Source organism: Hemitrygon akajei, chromosome 20 (genome assembly GCF_048418815.1).
Source record: "Hemitrygon akajei chromosome 20, sHemAka1.3, whole genome shotgun sequence".
NCBI lineage: Eukaryota > Metazoa > Chordata > Chondrichthyes > Myliobatiformes > Dasyatidae > Hemitrygon > Hemitrygon akajei.
Window position 1 is genome coordinate 34,263,307 of NC_133143.1, and position 16,425 is coordinate 34,279,731.

Sequence of the window (16,425 nt, forward strand, 5' to 3'; positions counted from 1 at the left end):
AGATGCTCCTTTCTCTACGTCGAATTATTATCTCCCATGTATACCAAGAGTCAGTGGGGAGGTTGAACTTTTTCTAGGAAGACGAATCTTTTCATTTGACCAACAGGTGAACTCCTCTGAGGTAAGAGCTTGAAATGGGGGTAGGGGTCACTTTTAGAATACATTATTAAGCATGCAAATGCCATGGCCTACTCAGGCCAGGAACCCACCAAGCCTCACTAACACAAGAGATTCCGCAGGTGCTGAAAATCCAGAACAACACACACAAATTGCTGGACGAACTTATCAAGTCAGGCAGCATCTATGGAAATGAATAAACAGCCGTTTTTGTTTGGGCTGTCACCTTGCATCAGGATTAAAAAGGGAGGGGGAGCGGAAAGGCTTCTTCCTGCTTCCTTTTTTGTCCTGAGCTTCCTATCAAATCACCCTCTTATTCTGGCTTCTTCCCTCTTCCTTTCCAATCCTGATGAAGGGCATCACCCAAAACATTGACTAGTTATTCATTTCCATGACCTGCATGAGTTCCTCCAGCATTTCGTGTGTGTGTGTGCATTGCGCTAAGCTTCAGTGAAGGGTGCGTTGATGTGGAAGAGGGGCTCATTGATTTGTAAGTTCAAGAGATTGGGTATGCTGGAGGAACTCAACTGGGTCAAGCAACATTGGTTGGTAGGAAAAGGACATTTAAAGTTCTGAATCCTGCCTTTTCATCTGAATTTGCTTGTCTTATACTGGAGGACCTTACAGAGACTGCATGAGGAGCAGCTTGAAGCTGAGTAACTCTCATACATCTAAGGTGAATTGTTGGTGTAAAAGCTTGGCACAGACACAGTCCTTCCTGTAAAGTTTACTGGTGGTTGGCAGATCAACATAAGGTGCATTACCGCCACCTACTGATTGGAGTGTGGAACAAAGAGACAGGAAGTATACCTGCTGAACTCCCTGCCCCCTCTGAAAGCTCAAATATTATCAAAAAGTCTAACGGTTTACAGAAAGTTAAATACGCACTTACATACATTACAGTGGCAGTACATGCTAACGAATTTTCCATGTTAACCTGTCCCTGTCCCAAAGATATCAATTTAGCAATTAGATGTTTCTTTTGCACCGCATAGGAACTGCATTCAAACGATATATGTTGCATTCCCTACAAATGCCCGCATCATGCATATTAATTCTGAATAAGGAATTGTTCAATCTAGTATGTCCAATACGCAAATGTTTTAAGTGTAACTTCTCTCTTTTTTATACCCTTCTCCGAGTTAAGTTCCCACCATCCTCTAAATTTTATATAAATGTCATCCTTTCTTTTCCTTATCTCAACTTTGTGGCCGGTGATTGAATAAACCTTTAAATTATGATTTTCATCTCTCCTTTGTGGAACAGCACCACTACATTTATATCCTTAATTTAAAATGATTGCTTGGCAAGAATGACAGCCACCCTGTATCCATTAACCACCCATAAGAAATACATACTGTGGTAAACTATGTGTATACCTGTCTGGACACACCCCTCTGTGGACTGCTCCTGTGGCTCCTCACACAGACCCCTTTATAAAGGCGATTGGAGGCACTGCTCCTCCCTCAGTCTCCAAGATGTTGTGGTCACGTTTGCGGCTAATAAAAGCCTATCGTTTGTCTCCCGTCTCTGAGAGTTATTGATGGTGCATCACATACACAAGCCCAGACCCTACAGCCTCAACAGATTTGTCCAATCTCAAGACAAATGTCTGGCCTACAATTTGAAATGCCTGTTCTAATAGATGTCAAGACTGAGAATGACTCATAGCACAGAAATACATTATCAGGGCGATTGCTTCGACCCATTCCAAGGCTAAAATAACAGCAACCATCTCAGACGTGAATACTGATACTTTCTTTGATAATCTTTCCTTAAAATATAGTCATCTGGAACTTTGGAGCATAAATAGAAACACTTGTACGACCTGTCACTGGATCTTTTGAACTTCCCGTGCAACTGATCTTCAATCATTCTTCATCCTGATCTTTTTTAAGGCTTAAATACACCACCGGCACAGAAACCATGGAGGAATCAGAATCAGGTTTAGTATCACCGGCATATGTCGAGAAATTTATTAACAGCGGCAGCAGTATAATGCAATACATGATAAATATAGAAATAATAAATTAATTAACGTATATATGTATAACAAATAGTTAAACAAAAATAGTGCTAAAAACAGAAATAATAAAAGCGAGGTAGTGTTCATGGGTTTAATGTCCGTTTAGAAATCCGATGACAGACGGGAAGAAGCTGTTCCTGAATGGCTGAGTGTGCGCCTTAAGGCTTCTGTACCTCCTTCCAGACGGTAACAGTGAGAAGAGGCAAGTCCTGGATGATGAGGTTCTTAATAATGGACGCCTCCTTTCAGAACTACCTCTCCTTGGAGATGTCATGGATTTAAAGGGGTACACGGGATTATATTCCACATTAAACAACGCAAGATATGTGCCCATTCATTTTCCATCTACCAAATCTGAAGACCTTACGATTGCAGTGCTCCCAACATGTTGCCTAACCTCATGTCCTGACACATTAATACACACACACGCCTTGGTTCCACCGGACCGCAACGAGTGGATGTTATCGCTGGGCATTCTGGGACTTGCAGTTCAGTGCGAACTACGCCCCCCATCAGGCCCTGCGGTTTCCGGAAGGACAGGTGTCGGCTGGTGTGGCAGGGCTTTGAGCGCTGCCCTGGTCAGTCCGACTTTCGTTCCGTCCCGTTATTGTATCTCCCACTGAGCTCGTATGCACAGCGCCTGGTGTCTGCAGCGCCGGCCAGGTGAGCGGCTTCGCAATGGAGGGGTGGGGAGGGGCGGAGTTTGGGTGGGAACCTGCGGCCTGCTGCTTCGGGGAGAGACCTCGTTAAAGAAGCGGGACCAAGGAGATTCCCCACAGGGACAGGACAGCCTCAGTCTCTGGCGTTTGGTGGAAGGGGAGCCCTCTGGTGTGACAGTAGAGCCGTGCGGAGCTGCAGTCGTTTCGGTGTCGTCTCTGGCTAAATCTGCTAATGCAGTCTGTTGTTGCCATTTCAGCGTTATAACTGTACAGTACATTGTCACGGTCTCATAACGCAGTGTGTACCACTACATCCTTTGGCACTAGGGTGGATTATAATTCCATTGATAATCGCTGCAGTCCATTCGAGTTTTAGTTTCTGATGTTATTTTATTGCTGTTCCTCGTTCTCAGATTTCTGCGCATCTTGTCAAATTCTGTTGTGCGGGACTCGTCGTGCAATTTGTTAGTAACCAACGTTATGTTAAAATTTCCGAGTCCAGCACTACATGTTGTTTTGGTCCTGGGATGTTATGCTTTCCGTTGCCGTGTATTGTTTTTGTACGCACAGTCGTTGTTCGCAGGTGATAGAAACGCACATTTCCAGCAGATAATAAAATATGAAGATACCACTTAGGACATCTTGTGTATAAGTGTATTCAAATGATTAATATAGTTCTGCAGACTTTAAGATTACTGCGATGGCGATGGGAGGGAGGGGTCTTGCTGAGCATCTCCTTTGTTTCCACAGCAACCTTCAAATGATGTAGAATGTGAAGTCCACCTTATTTTCCTAGGGATCATTATAACAATAGGGTAGAAGCTGACCTTAAGCCTGGTGGTAGGTGCTTTCATGCTTTTGTATCTTCTGCCTAATGGGAGAGGGGAGACCAGAGAATGCCTGGGGTGGTGAGTCTTTCATTATGCTGGCTGCTGTTCTGAGACAGCGAGAAGTATAGATAGAGTCTATGGAGGGGCTGATGGTTTCTGTATGGTGTGCCCACAACTCTGCTGTTTATGAGGTCACTGGCAGAGTGGTTGCAGTACCAGGCTGTAATGTATCCGGCCAGATAGGATGTGTTCGATGGTGTATTGGTAACACTTGGTAAGGGTTGATGTGGAGAAGCCAGATTTCTTAAGGCTGCTGAGTTTTCTTGGCCATGGCATCCACATGGTTGGACCAGGACAGGCTGTTGCTGGTCTCCTAGGTACTTGAGACTCTTAACCCTTTCACCCTCAGCACAGCTGTTAGACATTGACATTCCCTTTCTGAAGTCAGTGACCAGCTCTTGTGTTTTTGTTGACATTGAGGGGAAGGTTGTTTTCATGACACCATGTTACTAAACTCTCTTATCTCCTTCCTGTACTACCTTGCATTGTTGCTTGAGGTACGGTCAACTTTGGCATCGTTTGCAAACACATTGATGGAGTTAGAGCAGAATCTGGTCATGGTCATGAGAGTTGCTGCCTATCCTTACTGATTATGGTCTATTGGTCAGGAATCAATGAAAGGTTGGCTACACAGTCCTTTTATTAGGAAGTAGCAGGCAGAACTCCCCCAATATGTAGATACGACAGGGGAAGGCTCGAGGTGCATAAGTGTGTGAGTCTGTGGATTAGTAAATAGTAAGGACTGAGTTTATTGCTCTTTCATGAGTTATTCGTTACCAGCAAAGTGGAGAAGACATTCTTAAAGGGTACTGAGGAGACTTAATGTCATATAAACAGATGGACATGCCCTTGGTTTATTTTCTCCTTGGGAACCTCTCACTTCCAGGAATGCACTCCCCAGAGGGCGAATTCAAATGTCAAGCAAATTTATTCGTTCAAGCTCTGTCAGCTATTGAACCTACTTACCTTCGAAACTGAAAATATTATACCACCAAGCCAAGCTAATTTGTGGTTATAATATCCTGAACTATGTTGCCCTTGGCTTTCCTTGCAGTATTCAATTTACAGTTTATTCTAATTGTGTGACAATGGTGAGACCTCAAAAAACGTAGGGAAACATGCATGCTCACTGTTTACTGAGAGCAGAAGGATAAGCAGGTAAGGGGGCAAGAATGGATACTTTTTATTAAAAATACACATGAACATAGTGAGGTTATGATATAATTGTAGTAAACATTGGTCTACTATTTTGTCACATGGGCCGAGATACAGTGAAAACTTTTGCTACTCATGGGACAGAACATGCTACACACAAGCACATTGTGATAGTAAATAGCAAACAGAAAGCAGAATGTAGTGTTGCGGCTTCAGAGAAAGTACAGTGCAGATAAACATGTCGTGCAAGGACTGTGGCAATGTGGATTGGGAGATCAGGAATTCATCTCTCACATGAGAGGTGCATTCAAGTGCCTGATAGAAGTCACTCTTGATACAGATGGTACTGTATGTGCTTTTAATCTTTTGTATCTCTGCCAGCAGGTGAGGGGGACAGAGAGAATGACTGGAGTGAGAAAAGTCCTTAATTATGTTAGCTGTGGGAAGTGTGAACACAGTGAATGGAGTGACGACTGATATGCATGATGGGTTGGATTGCATTCAGAACTCTTTTATTTCCTGTGCATTGAATGAGCATTTTTGTGGGAGAGTCACAAGCATTGGAATTTAACTACATAATAAGGGGCAAGAGATTTAAAACTGATGTGCATAGAATTTTTTTTGTCTTAGCATAGTGAATCTGAGGTCTGTCCTGTCTGGCCCTGGGCCTGAACTGTCCTAATGTTTTTTGTATTCTGATTATTACAAACATATTTTGATTTTTAATTTTACCAACTGACATATTACAAATTTATTGCAATTAAGGCAACTTAAAATGAGTGTACAAGAAATATAATTGCAGGAAGAAATTCATTTTTCTAGAATATCATTTTTATTATCTAAAATGTGCACAGATGTGCTTTGTGTTTGTCTATATGCATTTTTGTATTTCGTTAACAAGCTTTTTTGCATGTTCAGGAATGATATTGCAGGTAATCCCTGTGTTACAGCCATTTGGACTGTGGAAGTTTCCCTTAGTAGAGTTCACTAATCACTACTCAAAAATTTAAGATGCAATTTAAAATTTGTTCTCATGGAATTTGGATGTGTGTGTGGTGAGGATGGAAGGAAACTTAATCTGCTTTAAATTAATTTTTATCAACTCGGGTTTCTTGATTTATGTGCAGATGATGCAACTTCTCTTTATGAAAATTGTGATGCCATTCATTTTCTAGAAGGGTAACCCCACCCCTATCCTCCAACCCTTCCCCATGGAACACGTGAGCTGCTTGTAAAACTTTGTAATATGTGTCTACAACTCTGAGTTAACTGGGAAGAGAGAAGCACAGCAGCACACACCCTGCTGCTATCAAACAATAACCAAGACGTTCCAACAACAGGCATGCGAGGTTTTCTTTAATCTATTAAGTGCTCTGTCACATCTCTTGACAAAAAGTGGGCAAAATTGGGTACAGTACAATGTTCATTGATTTGGGCTTGAGCTTTGAAAGCCAGATTATTGTAAAAAAAATAAAGACTACAAGACAGGTGGAATGAAGCTCCTACTTTAAATACAGTGTGAGTGCTTAAAGGAAGCCTGTACATCATGGCACAGTCAAGATTTGGAAGCAAAAAAAAGAGGATAACATGCATTTCAAATTGCAATAATGCTTTATATGTGCATTAAATAATTGACATCTGTTTTTTCTAATACAGGTTGAAACTGCAGCGTCAGAAGTCGCCAGAAATTAGCAGGAAACTGAAGTGAGTGTAATGTATTGCAAATCTTACACCTTATTTGATCTAAACCAGTGCAACATTTTTATATTTAAAACAAAAGTAATTCTCGATTATCTTTGGAGTTACTTGGAATTACTAAAGCACAGAGCATCTTAAAATGTTATCTTTTTTAAACAATAGTTATAATCAGTGATTCTTAGTGGACTATTTTTTCAGTGTGAAGCCATTGTACAAACAAAGGTGTCATTTGCAGCGGGCCTTCTGACCTTGTTAATGTGAATATGGTACACTAACTGGAAGCAACGTGTGGAATTTAATGTTTGTAACAGAAGTGCATGGGAAGAAAAAAGGAACTTTCCTCCAGCTGAATTATAAAGTTACGTACAATTATCTTGCTGATGAATGCAGGCATTTATTTTTACACTGGGTTACAAGCAGAGAAAAAAATTAAAAACAATTTATCCACAAAATGTAGATTGAGTGAGGGTGAGTGCAACTGTGTATCATGCACTAATTTTTAAGAACGGTTCACAAGTACTTTTGTTTTATACAATGCAAATTGCTGGTTTTGAAAACAAAATTACTTTCCTTTCTATATTGTCTTATTTTTGTCTTATTTTATCCAATGTCTTATGCACCATTGATGATTAACTAAAGGAGTTAAGGATAGTGTTGAATTAGAAGAACATATGTTTTTTATCTCAGTATTTGAGTAATATAGTAAATATTTTACTTGATTAAGCTTCTTGGTTGTTTAAGTAATTCATTACGGGTTATATGTAAAAATAAGTGAATTGCATGCATCAATACTCAACCATGTGATTTGTTTGTGCCTTGCTTAAAGTAAACATGAACTAAGACTCGCATTTCTTGGCTCCTGTGTCTTTCTTTTAATTAGTTTAATGTTTTCAATTGTACAAAACCCAAAAGTAGCAACAAGGTATTTTTAAAATGAACCCGAGACGTGTACCTGTCTGTGGAAGTGCAGTGTGATGTTCAAGGTTAAACAAAAAGCAGCACAGCACGCATTCTTCAGAAGGGAAGATGCCATCGAGTTTTATTTTAAAAGGTAGAAAACGGAAGAATTCATGAGTTCATAAACAGTGAGAACGGGATGATAATCATTTTTTAAAAAAGAGTAGAAATGACTGTCTAAATCGGAAAGATTGACATGTTCCATTACACAACAAGTATCTGGATATTGTATATGGAGTGAATTGAGCAGTATTTTAAAGCAAATGGAATAGCAAATGAAAACGTACCAATTTTGCTGAGCATATTGGATCTAAAGGCATACTGTTTGCTTCAATGTTTAACTGAGCTTTGCTGATACAGTATCGTAAAAATAATGCAGGAACATTTAAAACCAGAAACATCATTGATTGCAGGCCGCTTTAGATTTCATAAGCAGAATCAAAAGGAAGAGGAGTCCATTTCCGTGTATGTGGCGGAACTGAAGAGATTGAGCATCATCATTTGGTAATGGGCTTAATGATGCACTGACAGAGCATTTAATTTGTGGAATCTAACAAAGCATTCAAAAACAGCTCCTAACTAAAGCCCAATTTATGTTTAAAATGGCAGTTGAAATAGCTGTATCAATGGAAATGCAGAGATACAATTGTATTGCAATCTGGAATGAAAGTGAATAAAATTGCAACGTCTAAACAGAAATGGTCCTGGCCGAACAAATCGTGTTATCATTTGGCATGAACTCACGTGCACCAAACCAATGCAGATTTGACAGCATTTCAAAGATATTGAACTGAAGCCTGCAGATATCCAACTGAGAACTTGTACTGGTGAGAAGGTAGTTCCTGTGGGAATGGCATTCATAATATACAACAACCAACAAGCCACGTGGTTAAAAACAGAAGGGGCAGCATTGTGGGGATGTGAGTGGCTGAGACAGCTACGACTATATTGGAGATTCATCCACCAGAGTCAACTGAAAGCAAATTAAGAAAGGTACTGGGTGACGCCAGAACTGTCTGTGCGGTACAGAATAGAGGGCAAACGGGTGTTGGTGTCAGCCTCTGTGCCTCTGGTTGGATCAAAGGAGAACCATGCTGCTCAGAGGAAGAGTGAAAGTGATGAAAGCAATGGTCTGACTACAACAGTTTTTGTAAGTGACATATCTAAGGAGGGCTGGCCAGTGGTGTAGTGGCATCAGCACTGGACTTCGAGGCGGATGCTCCTGAGTTTGAATCCAGCCGGGTCCCAACCCGGGCAGAAGCACTATCTGCATGGAAGAAAGGCCTGGCAAACTACTGCCTTGTCTTGCCACAAAAACACTGTGGACAACTTCCCATCCATAAGGTTGCCATGAGTCAACAACAACATATCTGAGAAAGCTTCTGATATGTTAATTAGGCATTTACTTGCTAAATGTGGCTTGGTTTTAAGCTGGAAAAATGTTCAAGGAGCTTCAGGAAAGTTTTTGGCCTTTGTGAGTATAAACTAGAATCCGCTCCCGCGGCACTATTGTAAGCAGTTTACTGTGCTTTTCAAGTTTGGCTTGTTGGATATCGGATGCAAAGGACAGGTCTGCCTGTTGGTGCCTAACCCAATGCGCAATCATAAAGAGCTTTTTTTTCCCAGTGGGAGACATGCAGAAAACGAAAGGTTAAATGAAATGGCATGTAGTAAAAAAGTATTAGAATATATAAAATATACTTTGACTTAAATACCCCTAAAGATGTAAATGCTCTTGCAGTAGACTTTGTGAACATGGAGGAGACTGATAGGGAGGCTGTGTCGACAGCTGCGCAGCGAGTGGCTGGAATGCTTCAGCGACCTGATCAGCTGGACAAAGTCGAGCAGTATCGCAGACGAGAAGCTCGGAAGAAGGCCTCTGTGGAAGCCAGACTAAAGGTATGTACACTGTGTGAAGAGGAACCATTCATTTTGCATCTGCATATAACAGAAACAAAAGTCTCAAATGTGACTATTGCATTGCTATATAAACAGTAACTTTACCAGTAACTAGTCAATTTTCTGTGTCAAATGTGACTGAAGGTCTGATATTTTCCACCAATGGGGCAACATTGACAAAAAGCAACAAATTCAGGACTTTAGTCCAGGTATTTCTTAATGCTATTTCACTATCTTAACAGATTGTCTTGCTTTTGATATTTTGTTTAAATAATAAATATTTTCTGATTTTAATAAAATCCACTTAAAAGCTGCTTTAGGTGGATAAAGTATAGTTTAAATACTTAAGTTGCTTAATTGCTGTACAGTACAATTTAACTTGTTCAGTATTTGTTCTTATTTAATAAGAATATTTTTAATGAAAGTTGCCATTTTTATGCCTCTAATTACAATTGCAGGCTAATTATGTTTAAGATAATCTAAATTTTAAATGCACCTGGATGATTTTTATTTTGTGGTTTGTATTTTTTTCCGTGCTTCATTGTTAATGCTTAATGCACAAATGATCAAGAAGTTGCTTAGCCTTAAATCATGCAGAAGTTATATCATGTGAAAAGGGTGTTTCTGCTAATATGTGTGTGTATATATAGCTTTGTGCAGATGAATGGAAAAATGCATCATTTTGTGTGTAATACTCAGAATTGTATGTATGTGAACATCAAACTGGTCAGAAATTAGGCTAATTTGTGGTACCTTTAAGCTTTGAATTTTTTTCTCCACGAGCTCTGGAATTAGTTTTGTCTCTGTCCTTGCATACATTTCTTAATTATCTTTCAGGCAGCTATTCAGTCTCAGCTGGATGGAGTACGGACTGGGCTCAGTCAGCTTCACAGTGCTCTGAATGATGTTAAGGACATCCAGCATTCCTTGGCAGATGTCAGTAAGGACTGGAGACAAAGCATTAACACAATAGAGAACCTGAAGGATGTGAAAGATGCTGTGGTTCAACATAGCCAGCTGGCAGCTGCTGTTGAAAACCTGAAGAACATTTTTTCGGGTAATTTCTATCATTTAGACATCCTTGAATGCCCATTCATGTAAAATTGCAAATGAGATTGTTTGGGGTGTGGTGGTGGGTAGTGAGGTAGTTTGGGGTGAGAGCACCTTGTGGATTAGTGCAATTTTTCTTCTAACTGAATTGTTTTTTTCTCTAAATGACATTCGTGATATCAATATGTTTTAAATACCTTATGGCAAATGAAATTATTTTGAAGTATTGTCTCTGCCATCCTCACCTGCCCGTCACCTCCTCCCTGGTCCCCCCCCCTCTTTTTCTCCATGGTCGTCTGTCCTTTCCTATCAGATTACTATTTCAGCCCTTTCCCTCTTCCACCTGCTTCTCACTTCATCCCCCCTTCCCCCAGTCACCCACCACCTTCTTTGCCTGTTTTTACCTATCAGCTGCTAGTTTGTACTGCTTTCCTTCTCCTACCTTATTCTGGCGTCTTCTTTCCTTTCCAGTCCTGGTGAGAGGCCTGAGCTTGAAGTGTTGATTGTTTATTTCTCTCCATTGCCGCTGCCTGATGGCTGAGTTCCTCCAGCATTTTTGTGTGTTGCTCTAGATTTCCAGCATCTGCATAATCTCTTGTGTTGAAGATAATGCACATAGATTTTGTTCTGTTTGTAGCACTACATCATAAAATTTACAAAATAAGGGGCCATAGCATATTGAATAGTATGCCTTTCTGAAAGAGCTATTCAAATAATCCCACTTACCCACAATCCTTTTCCCCAGGCAAATATTCAAATCCATTTAATCAATTACTATTGAATTTGTTTTCATTAGCCTTCCTTCAATCAAGTAATTCCAGATTATTGTGCTTTTTTTGTGTAGAGTTCCGTTTTCCATTCTGATCCTGCTACCTTAAATGTGGGAGCTTTGGTTATGTTTTGGGAACATAATAAATGGAAGCATTAGTGGTCTGTTTGGTCCTTTGAGAAACCATTCAGCACAATCACTTCTGTTTTAATATGATATTCCTCTGCACGTTGATGCCTTTTGCATCTATTAATCTTTCTAGTTATTTTATCTTTTCGGAGGCTTAGGCTCCACTCTGCAGAATCCCACAGGTTCACCTTCTGATGAGGGAATAGATTTCTTTCTTCCGCATTAAATGCCTTCTCTGTTACTCTGACTTTGTCCTCTTGCTCTAGAATACTCAACCAAGGAAAACGTGAAATTTGCCTCCACTCTGTCTAGCCTCTCAGAATATTGAATGCTTATGAAATCTGCTCTCACTTTTCTAAACTCTAGTAAATATAGGTCTAGTTAACCCATTCTTTCCTCATATAACAGAGCTGCCACCCTAAAACTCTTTGTAATGAACCTTTGTTGCAATCCCTTTGTAGATGATGTTTCTTTCCTTTGGTAAGAAGACCATAACTGCAGACATGGCACAAGATATGACTTCACCAAGATGCTGTTTGATTATAGCAGGACATCCTTGTTCCTCCTGTACTTGAAAGTTATTGCTGGCCATCTCACTAATGTAGATTGAAAGTTTTCATTGATTAGTGCACTAAAATACCTGGATTCCTTTGTGTAACAGTATTTATTCAATCTATCACTATTTAAATAACATTGTCAGTGTTGGGTCCACTTCTTTTTATGCTGTCTATAAATGATTTAGATGATGAAAGTTGTTGCCAAGTTTGCAGATGATATGAAGATTGGTGGAGGGGCAGGTAGTGTTGAGGAAATGGGTAGGCTGCAGGAGGACTTGGACAGATTAGGACAATAGGCAAGAAAGTGGCAAATGAAATATAATGTTGGAAAATGCATAGTCATGCTCTTTGGTAGTAGAAATAAAGGTGCAGACTATTTTCTAAATGAGGAGAAAATCCAAAATTCTGGGTTGCAAAGGGACTTGGGAGTCCTTGTGCAGAGCACACTCACAGTTAACTTGCAGGTTGAGTCGGTGGTGAGGAAGACAAATGCAATGGAGCATTCATTTCAAGAGGTCTAGAATACAGGAGCAGGGATGTAATGCTGTGGCTTTATAAAGCACTGATGAGGCTTCACCTTGAGCATTGTGTACAGTTTTGGGCTCTTCATCTTAGAAGAGATGTGCTGGTATTGGAGAGGGTCCAGAGGAGGTTCACAGGGATGATTCCAGGAATGAAAGGGTTATCATATGAGAAACATTTGATGTTTCTAGGTCTATACTCGTTGGAATTTAGAAGGATGGGGGGGATCTCATTGAAGCCTTTCAAATATTGAAAGGACTAGACAGAGTAGATGTGGAAAGCATGTCTCCCATGGTTGGAGAGTCTAGGAAAAGAGGGCACAGCCTCAGGATAGAGGGGCATCCATTCAAAACAGAGATGTGGAGAAATTTCTTTAGCCAGAGGGTGGTAAATTTGTGGAATTTGTTGCCACGTGCATCTATGGAGTCCTGGTTGTTGGGCGTATTTAAGGCAGAAATTGGACATGGCATCAAAGGTTATGGGGAGAATGCTGGGAAATGGGGCTGAGGAGGAGAAAAAAAGGATCAGCCTTGATTGAATGGTGGAGCAGACTTGATGGGCCAAATGGCCTAGTTCTGCTCCTATGTCTTATGGTCTTACTGTCTTCACATTTTTCTTAGTTTTGCTTTTTTTTTTGTTGTGCTTTATTTACTCTGTATTTCCCACTTCACGTTTATCTTGTCAGCAATGTTAGACATACCATATAGAGTCATATAAATTTTAAATAGCTGAAGCTTAAGCACAGATCGAACCAGCAGCCCCTGCCCCCCCCCCCCCCGAGGGCAGCCACTCCTGTCCCCTCCCTGGGAACTGGTCACTCCCCCCACATTTGTCTTGATGTTTCAAATTTGTGTCCTCTTCTGTAAAGTCATAAAGTATTTGTTTAATTATTCCATTTTATTTTCTCTAACCTTTCTCTTTATGCTTTTGTTTTCTCATCCTCTACTAACAATGCCACCCCACCTCATTTGCCTCTTTGCCTGTGCACTCCAAATATTGAATATTCTGGCTCTTCAGCTCCTAGCTTTGGTCACCTTAAATCTTCCTGTAACCTTATTCTTAGTAGATTAATTCCTACTTTAATTTCTCCTTGGAAGCAAAATCCATCATTCAAATTAATCTCTGCACACTTCCCAGAGTTTAAATTGGAAATGGTATTCCATCTAAAACTAAATAGTAATTTATAAATGTATTTATTTGCAATTTACTTAAAAATTTGCCAAGTTTTATGTGGTAAGCATATGAACCATTATTCTTAACTCACAAAGAATTTGTGGGAAAAATTCTTAAAATAAGAGCAAGATTTGATAGTCTCCACATGCAAATTGTGTAAATTGTGTTTTTACTGTTACATTCTTCCACATCCTAGAAACACCACTGATCAGCAAGGGATAAAACGGTGAGCTCTGGTCACTGCCATAAGTTACTTGGGAATAGGAGATGCTTCTTTATTTTATATTGCTTGTTATTACTTATTTAAATATAACATCATATAGGCTAGCACGGCAGTAACAGTTTATTTGATCCATTAGTTTCAGGGTTTTGAATTTAAAATGTCCCAACTTCAGTCCTCTGCTTGAGAAAATATATTGTGAGCTCTTGTAACCATAGTAGTTTACAAATGTTATAAACTACTTTGAAATTATGATCATTAATAGAAGGTACTTTTGAACATTAACCATATTTCCCAGCGCTATTATTGCTAATCCTACAACAACGTGCCAACTATTATTACTTATCTGTTTTCAGTTCCAGAGATTGTGCAAGAGGCCTATGAACTAATTGAACGTGGAGAATTGCTTTTAGCTCACCGAAAGCTGATGGACCTGGAGTGCTCCCGTGATGATCTCATGTATGAGCAATATCGTATGGATAGCAAGAATACGCATGATATGAAACTAATTCAGGCCTATTTCACTGAGGTGCAGAACCTCTCTGAGCAAATGGGGAAGCAAATTTGGATGCTGGTGCAAAGGTCCTCAGTAACAGTCCGCAGTGATCCTGCCCAGCTTGTCTCAATGGTTCGAATCATTGAGCGAGAAGAAAAAATTGATAAGAGAATGCTTGACCGGCAGAAGCAGACTGGGTTCATTCCTCCTGGCAGACCAAAAAAGTGGAAAAACAAATTGTTTGCAGTTTTAGAACATACTGTTGCAAATCGGATTGAAGCCAGTCAGTCTGATACACGAGAGTTAGATAAAATGTGGCTTGTGCGTCACTTGGAGCTCACACGCAAATATGTTCTTGATGACTTGCTAGTTATGAAGAACTTGATGGCGCAGTGTTTTCCCCCTCACTACAACATCTTCAAAAAGCTTCAGAGTTTGTACCATGAGGCACTGGTGGCACGTGTGGAAGAACTTGCTTCTGAGGATCTAGAGGCAAATGAAATTGTTTCTCTTCTGACTTGGGTTCTAAATACATACAAGAGGTGAGAATTTGTTTTTTGCACTGCTTGACATCGTTCTTTTGCAATACAGAAGAACACCATTCATTTAAAGCGGAGGTTGATAGGTTCTTGATTGGTAAGGGAGTCAAAGGTTACAGGGAGAAGTCAGGAGAATGGAGTTGAGAAGGATAATATAGTGCCTTGTAAAGGTATTCTGCCTCCAATCCTTTGTTCATGTGAATCAGTATAACAACCAAGAATTTTTATCAATTGAACTGAGATTTTTTTATTTGTGAATCACATGGTTCTTTTTTCACGGTAAAGACCAAAAAACAGGGAAAATAGTAAAGCATGGAAAAATTCAAAATTCAAAAACGGATGTGTCAGCAATCCAAAAGTATTAATCCATCTTTGCTCAGCACTTGGGTGAATCACCTCTCACAGCTATTATAGCCAGTAGTGTTTTTTTGAATAAGTCTCTGGTAGCTTTGGACAATGTGGTGGAGCAAAATTTTCCTATTCCTCCTTGCAAAATTGCTCAAGCTCTATCAGGTTAGTTGGGGAGCAGCAGTGGACAGCAATCTTGAGGTCTTGCCAGAGATGTTCAATTGGATTAACGTCAGGACTCTGACCAGGCCACTCAGGGACATCAATTTTTTTTCATTTGAAGTCACTCCCCGGTTGTTCTGGCAGTGTGCTTTGGGTTGTTGTCCTGCTGAAAGACAAACTTCCTCCCCAGTTAATATTTTCTGGCAGAGGCTATCCACAATCTCTGTACTTAGCAGCATTCATCATCCCATCAGTCCTGACCAGATTTCCAGTCCTTACTGCTGAAAAGCATCTCTATAGCATGATGTTACTTCCATCATACTTTACAGTAAGGATGGTGTTACCTGGCTGATACAGTATTAGATTTACAACACACATACCACATAGTGTTGAGGCAAAGACCTTCCATATTCTTACAGTATTTTCTAAGTGATGCTTTTCAAAGTCTTTAAGGGCAAGGATATGCTTTTTTTTTTAAAGCCAGGGCTTCTACCTTACCTCTCTTACATAAACACCTTTTTTATGTAAGGTCTTGAAGATTGTACAGCCATGACCTTCATCTCCAGTTGCAGCCACTGATTTCTGCATCTCACACAGAGTGACTGTTGGCATCACAGTAGTCTCTCTTACAAGTGCCGTTCTTCTCCGGTGACTGAGGCTACGTCCACACTACACCGGATAAATCCGTAACTGAAGCTTTTTCTCTTCGTTTTTACCCTCCATCCACGCTAAATCGGCATTTTCGTCCCACGAAACCAGAGCTTTTCAGAAACGCTCTCCAAAGAGTGTATTTTTGAAAACGGCAGATTGGCCGGAGCAATGTGGACGGGGTAACCGGAGAAATCTGAAAACGCTGTCAGACGGCAGCACGCCATTTCATTGTTTTTTTGAACGCAACCTAACAATTTCAGAAGAGATGGCAACGAGACTGATGCCAGAAGAGTTAGAAATGTATTCACCAAATACTTTGACCCATAACTTACTGAATAAATAAGTATACTCACTTTGCCCTGATTTCTGTCCTTGCTCGTATGAAGGTGGTTTACCTATTTATGCAAG

General features: G+C 40.2%; 1 protein-coding gene across 3 annotated transcripts in view; it reads left to right on the forward strand.

The window, feature by feature from the left end:
- The first annotated feature begins 2,664 nt into the window (after window positions 1-2,664).
- exoc3 (exocyst complex component 3) overlaps window positions 2,665-16,425 on the forward strand; it is a 28,072-nt gene continuing 14,311 nt past the window's right edge. Inside the window, exons 1-5 of one of the 3 annotated variants that reach the window (XM_073024133.1) lie at window positions 2,665-2,806; window positions 6,504-6,551; window positions 9,244-9,401; window positions 10,239-10,458; window positions 14,178-14,859. In XM_073024133.1, coding sequence (XP_072880234.1) covers window positions 9,258-9,401; window positions 10,239-10,458; window positions 14,178-14,859 — 1,046 coding nt within the window. In that variant the 5' untranslated portion in view covers window positions 2,665-2,806; window positions 6,504-6,551; window positions 9,244-9,257. Of the gene's footprint in view, window positions 2,807-3,619; window positions 3,643-6,503; window positions 6,552-9,243; window positions 9,402-10,238; window positions 10,459-14,177; window positions 14,860-16,425 lie in introns of those variants that run through there. The other 2 variants (XM_073024134.1, XM_073024135.1) reach the window with 2 other exon arrangements.